The sequence below is a fragment of the Aedes aegypti genome, chromosome 1, assembly GCF_002204515.2.
Source record: "Aedes aegypti strain LVP_AGWG chromosome 1, AaegL5.0 Primary Assembly, whole genome shotgun sequence".
Taxonomy (NCBI): Eukaryota; Metazoa; Arthropoda; class Insecta; order Diptera; family Culicidae; genus Aedes; species Aedes aegypti.
In genome coordinates, this window is record NC_035107.1 from 306,736,937 (window position 1) to 306,746,477 (window position 9,541).

The window sequence follows — 9,541 nt, forward strand, 5'->3', positions numbered from 1 at the left end:
AAATGACGGTGCGGCCATAGTAACGCGTCCGCGTCCGCGAACGCGATGCGATCAAAGGATTTCCTGTTGTTGATATTCTGCTTTGCGGGCTCGCACACGCGCACGCATCGCTCGACGCGTTTACTATGGCAGCGCCCTGAGAGTGGCAGATCGGCATTCTCTCACATGGGATAATGCAAAAATTGAGGCGATCATAAGCTTTTCCATGATGGTGGGGGTAAAAACAACTAGCTGATCCTGAGAACGGTATAAAACGTACCTGGATGGGCAGGTTCTGGTTTAGTTTCGGACCATAAGTTATCGAGGAAGCTCTGCTCTCCCCTGTTCTGTGTGAATCAGAATTCTCCCATTTGTGCCAGTGATTGAAAGTGATCTCAAGAAGTGACTCGCCATGACAACGGACTTTAGTCGTCACCACCAGTATTACTACTATACCGGCCAGGAAACGGCCAACGTGAACGTAAAAATGGAGCAAATCGAGCAGCACATCAACACCGAAGATTACTACGGCAGTTTTCCGGCCATCAACGGCCAAGGATTAAATCTGTCCAACATGATGATGCTCCCGAACTACGAATCTCAGCTTACGAGCTACCCGGAGTCCTGGATGACCCCTTCGCCGTCCAGCTTTGGTTCTGAAAGTCCCGACTACTACTCGATCAGTTCTCCGGCCTTCATCGACGTCGAAGAGTGCAAAGAAAACCTACTCAAGCAAGCCACTCAGCTCCCGCTATCGCCACCCATCATGCTACCCACCCCCATCGTGGAAATGCCCACCCCAACAGCGCTTCCGGTCAAAAAACGCCAATACCGACGCCAGCCAAAAATCAAAGCCGAACCACTCGTCGCCATGGAAACGCAAGCAACGCCTACTTCGGACCTATCCTGCAACACCGCACTCTTGTTCTCGAAAGATTCCGCCACAGCAATCGCAACCGTCGTCACCACGGCAACCGGAAAAAGGAAACGCAAGCCGGTCGCGCCGCAGATCAAGAAGAAGCGCCGCCTCGCCGCAAACGCTCGCGAACGTAAACGGATGCAGAGTTTGAACGATGCGTTCGACCGGTTGCGGCAGTGGTTGCCCAGTTTGGGCAACGATCGGCAACTGTCCAAGCACGAGACGCTCCAGATGGCGCAGCAGTACATCACGGCCCTGTACGAGTTGCTGCAGTAGGGGGCTCGCGTTTTTGCGAGCAGGAGATTCGCCGCAGACGAGTGATTCTTAGTCAGTAGTTGCTTCCGCCACCCCAAAGTGTACATTTTTGTTTCTTGTTTCGATGAGACAGTTAAAGTGACAAGCAGTAAGAGGCTTTTTGCACATACAGTAGGATTGTTTTACGAACGGACGGATCCGATGGATCCGGAAACGATTCGATAAGTTCCAGTGCCAGTTAAGTTGTATGTACTACGGATGTATAAAATTGCATAGTTATGTTAGATTTGTTAAGGTTACTTCTTTTTGAACTGATTGTACTATAGCTTAGAGGTTAAGTTTGAACGAAGAAGTTTAAATTATTTTATCGGTATTGAGAGATGTACAGGCTACGGTGTTAGCTGAGAATAAATGTTGAATGTAATAATAGAAAAATCGTAATTTTTATAACACCATTCAATATCACATTTCAGAGGTTTTAGTTGATAGTAAAACCAACACTTATGTACTTTAAAGCCTGATTCGCTGCTGACAAGTAATTTCTCGGCCTATCTTAATGCATGGGAAATTTCTGCAAGGAATCGATCAAGGAAGCGCTTTTTTCTGATCGCAGTACGCAGTTGAAAAGAGATGTCAGTTCAAACGGGAGTCGCCGTAGAAAATTTCTGCAAGGAATCGGCGAGAAATTTCTTTGGCGATTCCTGTTCAGCAGCAAATCAGGCTTAAAAAAGTAATGGCCTATAGGCCATCAGGGAAAATCGAAAGTATACTTCGATCAGAAGGATTCGACTTTGTTGAATTGATAAGAAAAGGTTTTTCTTCGATCGCAGTAGGCAGTTGAAAAAAGGTATCATTTCACGAAGAGTTCGCCGTAGAGCTTTGTTTTTGACGAAGCATACTTAGCTATAGCTAAGTATGCTGTTTCGTTCAAGAAAAATAAATAAATTTCTCGACTAAAAGGGTCAGGAAATTTCCCACATAGAGCCCCATTTGAAATGACATTTCTTTTCAACTGCGTACTGCGAACAAGGAAATGTTATTTTCTTGACCATTTCTTGGAAGAAATTTTTCACGCATCGAGATAGGCAAGATTTTCCGTTACGGCTGGTTTGCTTCTGACAAGAAAAGAAATCGCCTATCTCGATGCGTGGAAAATTTCTTCCCAGAAATGGTCCAGAAAATCACATTTTTCTGATTGCAGTACGCAGTTGAGGAGAAATGTCATTTCAAAAGGGGGTAATTTGTAGAAAATTTCTTGACCCATTCAAACAAGGAATTTCTTTACTTTTCTTGAGCGAAACAGCATACTTAGCTTAAGGCATCCATTCGTCGGACCCCATTGTTCACTGTTTTGGCCTACATGAATTCTGTGTCTTATTTTCATACTGCTATATGATCGGTATTCAGACAGAGTTGATCAAGTGTTTTTCAATGGTTTCAGAAAAAAAGTACCCCACGCATTCGAAATACAATCAACATTTTTACATTATTTGCTGTAATTAAGGAACTTATCTATGTGATGATATATCTGCATCGAAGTAGCATTAGACAAATCAGAAGCATTGGAAAAATCAAAGTAGCATTAGAAAAATCAGAATCAGAAACATTTCATCTGGATGTTCCAAATTTTTGGAAAATGGGGTCTCAAAAATCTGGAAGATTCCAGACAATTCTTGGTTGGTAACGCTGTGTAACTGATTATGGGTTGAAATTTGATTGCTTACCCAAGGACAAAGACAACTATCTTACAAGCCTTGTATACATCGCATCCAGCAAGCCACGTTCATTGTTCATGCAACCGGACGACAACGTTCAATCATAGCAGCCCATCTAGTGCATCACATCATCGAAGCAAGCAAACTACTGAGGATCTGTACTGAATATGCTGTGCTTATTTGAATTCAATTTCAGTAGGCTAGTTTCAATTCTTTGAAACTAATTTCATTTTTGTGCACTCTCAATAGATTATGGGCAATGTTCGTCAAAATTGTAGAGCGTCAAATTTTAAATAACCCTTTTTATCAGTTTGGCTACTGATTTTTTACAACAAAATTGCTTTAAGGCCCAAGTAAGATTTTAGCAAATGTCAAAAACTAAAAAATAAAACTGTTTTCTCGATTTTAGTTAACAAATCAAGAAAATCAATTTTGCAAATAAAATGACTTTTTTCTATTTTGTTCGATTTTTCAATTATTACGGAGAAAACTGCTTATTTAGTTTTGCCATTTGCTCCAATTTTGCTTTTTTTCCTATGAAAATGTCGACCACCCTAATTTGAAAAATCTTTTAACGTCTTCTTCTTGCCATAACAGAGTGTTGACTAAATTTTGAAAATAAAATTCCCTGACTTTCCCTGATCTTCCAGTCGTTTCAGAAAAAAATCCAGACCACTGAATTAGTTAATTTGAACCGTAAGATTTATAAAAGACTGTTTTTGCATTATGTATATATACTTTATGCAAATACACGCACTTGAGAATTTAATTTTAGAACTTCAAAATCCATATGAATAAAATGGTAAAACCTGAGTAGATGCTCAAAAAGTCCTGAGTCACTAATCATACTCACGAGAGGCGAATGACCGCTTTTGCGGTTGAAGCCTCCTCAAACCAACCAACCAACCAACCTAATCATTACTTACCGTACTATCTCAGTAATAATTTCACAAATTTCATACATAAACGACAATTTTGTCATCTTTCGCTACTTGAGCATACCAAATGTTTATATAAGACGTAAAACTATAAAGATCCACTATGCTATATTTCTTAAAAAATTGTCCTCAAGAAATTTAGCCAGCTATTTTGTTCAGGTAAAATTGCCGCAGAACATTCTTGAAGAATGCAACAGTAATTTCCTTCTTGGAACTCTCAAACGTATTTTTCCATGTATTCTCCAGGAACTCTTCTAATATTTCCTCCAGAAGCTGCTAAACGTTTTTCTCCACACATATTTCTTTAATGCCAAAAGTAATTGTATCAGAAACTGTTCCAAGAACTCTTACTCCATTCTGCAAAGAAAAACTAACCTAAAAATTTCTCTAAGAATTGCAGTAATTACACCTCCAGAGGTTTATCTATTTTGTTAAGATTTTTTTAAAGTCTTCAAATTTTCAAGAATAACATTCAGAAGACCAGAAAATATTTCAGGAACACTTTAAAAGATTATTTGCAGGAATCACAAAAACTTTCTTTTTTTAATTCATATTTTCAATACTTTCAATAGTTATTCGCGATTATTCGTTACAGGTAATTTGTTTTATTTAATATTTTACCCTTCCGATATGAATTTTGCCTTTGTTTCCATGTCGGAGGAATATTTATACATAAAAGTTTTCTACTGCCTCTCTTAAATTTGTAGTGCCTCCAGCAATGCACTGAGAAACTCATTGCAAAATTCATCAACAAATCCTTCTATGAGTATCTCCAAGATGTCTTACAAAATTTCAATGGATTATCAAAGAGATTCATACAAACCAAATCTAGCAGACGTTTTTGAAAAAATATCTGTTCTGAAAGAATTGCGAAATAAATACTTGAGGGAATTAGGAATTATTGGAGGAATTTCCAAAATAATCTGTCTAATCGATAACTTTTTCCACAATCAACTTTTTAGATAAAAAATTAATTCCCTGACTTTCCAGGTGAGGCATCAAGGTAAGCAGAACATAAAACGAATTCACCATTTCATTTGAAAGCTTCCTGTTATTACATCCCTCTACGTCTGTTTTATTACTCAAGGTAAATATGACTGAAGTTTATGGACCACCGAAGTAGCCATGAAAATCAATTTTCACTATGGTTCTCTAACTTGATATCGTGGTAGGAAATATCGAGTAATAGGGTAACGTATATAACTTGGACATGCATATAATTTGGACAGGCTAGTCGTTCTATGCTCATTTCCAATGAGATGGTGAGGAATATATGTACGGGAAATCATGTATTGCATTATTAATACACTATGCTACTTAATAATGATGACTATTTTCAAAACAATTACAAATTGGCTTCAAAACTATCAAAATTGTAAATTGTGTCATCAGAGCATCTGTGAAACCTACGAATGCAAGAGGACGTGCGTTTCAAGAACATACATCAAATGCAATAATAGAGCTCAGAATTGACATTCATGTAGTGGATTAAGCTTCCATAAGAAATGATTGACATAAAATACTTGAAAAAAAAAACACTTGGCTAGATCATGTTTAGAGTGTCCCTCATGATTTGCTATAATTTCGAAAAAAAAATATAAATGAACCAAATGAGCCAAAGAAATGAACCGCGTGAAATGTTTGATCGGCTTGCGTTCGGGTGGAAATGGAAAGTTCGGCGTGACGAGTAGAATGAGGAAGATAGGCGCGAAATTGTTCTGTGCTTCGGGTTAGTACCGACGCAACGTGCACACGACCGTATGGCATGCGACCATCGAAGATGTGCTAGAAAAGGAGAGTATGATATTTGTTACCACTCCGCTTCGGAACGAAATCGATACGACAGAGACCCGAACAGACAGATAGAGAATCTAAGAACACGAAGCTGCGAACAAGCATGTAGGTTTGGAGCCCTCGCAATGCTTCAAAAAAGATCATTCTATTGACTAATGTTTCCGCGATAAGACGTGTTTGTCGGTTGACCGTAATTCGGGGAGAAATTATTGCACGTGTTTGCAATAAAGTTTTTAGTGGTTTTCGGTTATTAATTTGGAAAAAAAAAAACAAGCGTTACGACAATGGCGCAGTATACGCTCCTGTTTGGTAAGTGTGGTAAACGAACTTGAACTTGAAAAAAAATATTACGGCTGGAAATATGAATGCTATACAAAATGGTGGTTAATTTGCGGTTGTGATTTTGATGGCGGAAAAATTGAAACGATTGGTTTGGAAAAAAATATTGAGTTGAGTTATTTGAAAAACTGGTTCAGTAATAAATTGTTGAATGAAAATAGTTAACAAGAAAATTGTGATGTGAAGTTGTAAAACATCGATTTTTCGGAAAATGAATTGTGGAAATTATGAAGCTGGAGCGAGAGGTCTCAAAGGCAGAACGAAGAATAGAGCGAGAGGTCTCTTTAAAAAAAAAAAAAATGATAAATTAAAAAACGGGAAAAGCCGGAGCGAGAGGACTCCGAGATGTATTGAAGAATAGATTTTCTGAATCCGGGAGCGAGAGGTCTCCAAGACGAAATCAATATGATACTAGAGCGAAAGGTCTCTGTGATGAAGAAAAATAATGTCGAAACGAGATATACTCAAAACTTCATTTAGAAAATCAAGCAAGAGAATTTGGAATGAACGCGGAAAATGCTAGGAACATTATTTTGCTAGCATGACCAACAAGTGTTTCCCAACAAAACTAAATAAACGGATTGAATTAAGAGTGGATTAGATTTGGATTTAGATTGGATTGGATTTTGATTTGGATTGGATTTAAACAAAGTTTGAGTTGGATTATATTTGGACAGCAATTTTAATTGGATTTGATTTGGATTCGATTTGGATTCGTTTTAGAGTAGATTAGAGTAAGATTTGAATTGGATTTACAATGGAATTGAATTAAATTTGGATTGAATTTGGATAACATCTGAACATAATTTGAATTGGATTAGATTTAAAAATGCAATTTTTAATGGATTTGGAATTGATTTGATTTGGATTCGTTTCAGATTGGATTTTGATTGGATTGAATTTGGTTTGAATTTGGATTGGATTTGGGTTGGATTTGAATTGTATTTGAATTGTATTGGGATTGGATTTGGATTGGATTGGATTGGATTGGATTTGGATTGGATTTGGATTGGATTTGGATTGGATTTGGATTGGATTGGATTTGGATTGGATTTGGATTGGATTTGGATTGGATTTGGATTGGATTTGGATTGGATTTGGATTGGATTTGGATTGGATTTGGATTGGATTTGGATTGGATTTGGATTGGATTTGGATTGGATTTGGATTGGATTTGGATTGGATTGGATTGGATTGGATTTGGATTGGATTTGGATTGGATTTGGATTGGATTTGGATTGGATTTGGATTGGATTTGGATTGGATTTGGATTGGATTTGGATTGGATTTGGATTGGATTTGGATTGGATTTGGATTGGATTTGGATTGGATTTGGATTGGATTTGGATTGGATTTGGATTGGATTTGGATTGGATTTGGATTGGATTTGGATTGGATTTGGATTGGATTTGGATTGGATTTGGATTGGATTTGGATTGGATTTGGATTGGATTTGGATTGGATTTGGATTGGATTTGGATTGGATTTGGATTGGATTTGGATTGGATTTGGATTGGATTTGGATTGGATTTGGATTGGATTTGGATTGGATTTGGATTGGATTTGGATTGGATTTGGATTGGATTTGGATTGGATTTGGATTGGATTTGGATTGGATTTGGATTGGATTTGGATTGGATTTGGATTGGATTTGGATTGGATTTGGATTGGATTTGGATTGGATTTGGATTGGATTGGATTGGATTTGGATTGGATTTGGATTGGATTTGGATTGGATTTGGATTGGATTTGGATTGGATTTGGATTGGATTTGGATTGGATTTGGATTGGATTTGGATTGGATTTGAATTGGATTTGGATTGGATTTGGATTGGATATGGATTGGATTTGGATTGGATTTGGATTGGATTTGGATTGGATTTGGATTGGGATTTGGATTAGATTTGGGTAAGATATGAATTGGATTTGCCACATTTTTCCCGAATCTCATCTGTGTTTTCGGCCGAAAAAATCTTACTTATCTTAGGTCAACCTCCAAAAATCTTAATAAAAATCTGTGTTGCGCAAAAATCCAAAAAAAAATTTTTGTAGGTCAAAATGAACCTTTGCAAACGTATTATGGCTGTATTTGGCACGTCAACAACTATTAATTTGAACTAATTTTACTAAAAATAAGTTAAAGATACATAATTGCTTCTAAAAGTTTAAAAAACTTAAGATTTTGGGAAAAAATTAAACAGTGTAATTGCATTTCTGCTTTATATCTGCTAAAACTGTGGCCTAAACTCGATAAATATCCTAAAATCTTGAAAATCTTTTTGAACTCAAAAATCTGTGATCTGTGATCACAGATATCTGTAGGCAAGAACAGGAGAAAATCTGTGTAATTACAGATAAATCTGTGTATGTGGCATCACTGCTCGCAATGCTTCAAAAAAGATCATTCTATTGACTAATGTTTCCGCGATAAGACGTATTTGTCGGTTGACCGTAATTCGGGGAGAAATTATTGCACGTGTTTGCAATAAAGTTTTTAGTGGTTTTCGGTTATTAATTTGGAAAAAAAACAAGCGTTACGACAATGGCGCAGTATACGCTCCTGTTTGGTAAGTGTGGTAAACGAACTTGAACTTGAAAAAAAAATATTACGGCTGGAAATATGAATGCTATACAAAATGGTGGTTAATTTGCGGTTGTGATTTTGATGGCGGAAAAATTGAAACGATTGGTTTGGAAAAATATATTGAGTTGAGTTATTTGAAAAACTGGTTCAGTAATAAATTGTTGAATGAAAATAGTTAACAAGAAAATTGTGATGTGAAGTTGTAAAACATCGATTTTTCGGAAAATGAATTGTGGAAATTATGAAGCTGGAGCGAGAGGTCTCAAAGGCAGAACGAAGAATAGAGCGAGAGGTCTCTTTAAAAAAAAAAAAAATGATAAATTAAAAAACGGGAAAAGCCGGAGCGAGAGGACTCCGAGATGTATTGAAGAATAGATTTTCTGAATCCGGGAGCGAGAGGTCTCCAAGACGAAATCAATATGATACTAGAGCGAAAGGTCTCTGTGATGAAGAAAAATAATGTCGAAACGAGATATACTCAAAACTTCATTTAGAAAATCAAGCAAGAGAATTTGGAATGAACGGGGAAATTGCTAGGAACATTATTTTGCTAGCATGACCAACAAGTGTTTCCCAACAAAACTAAATAAACGGATTGAATTAAGAGTGGATTAGATTTGGATTTAGATTGGATTGGATTTTGATTTGGATTGGATTTAAACAAAGTTTGAGTTGGATTATATTTGGACAGCAATTTTAATTGGATTTGATTTGGATTCGACTTGGATTCGTTTTAGAGTAGATTAGAGTAAGATTTGAATTGGATTTACAATGGAATTGAATTAAATTTGGATTGAATTTGGATAACATCTGAACATAATTTGAATTGGATTAGATTTAAAAATGCAATTTTTAATGGATTTGGAATTGATTTGATTTGGATTCGTTTCAGATTGGATTTTGATTGGATTGAATTTGGTTTGAATTTGGATTGGATTTGGATTGGATTTGGGTTGGATTTGAATTGTATTGGGATTGGATTTGGATTGGATTTGGATTGGATTGGATTTGGATTGGA

The 9,541-nt window shown here is 36.8% G+C and overlaps 1 protein-coding gene across 1 annotated transcript; it reads left to right on the top strand.

The window, feature by feature from the left end:
• Positions 1 to 296: 296 nt before the first annotated feature.
• On the top strand, positions 297 to 1,577 carry LOC5565136 (protein atonal). Its single transcript, XM_001649469.2, has one exon. It carries the CDS (start codon positions 392 to 394, stop codon positions 1,172 to 1,174), a length of 783 nt encoding a protein of 260 aa, XP_001649519.2. The 5' UTR covers positions 297 to 391; the 3' UTR covers positions 1,175 to 1,577.
• The last annotated feature ends 7,964 nt before the right edge of the window (positions 1,578 to 9,541 follow it).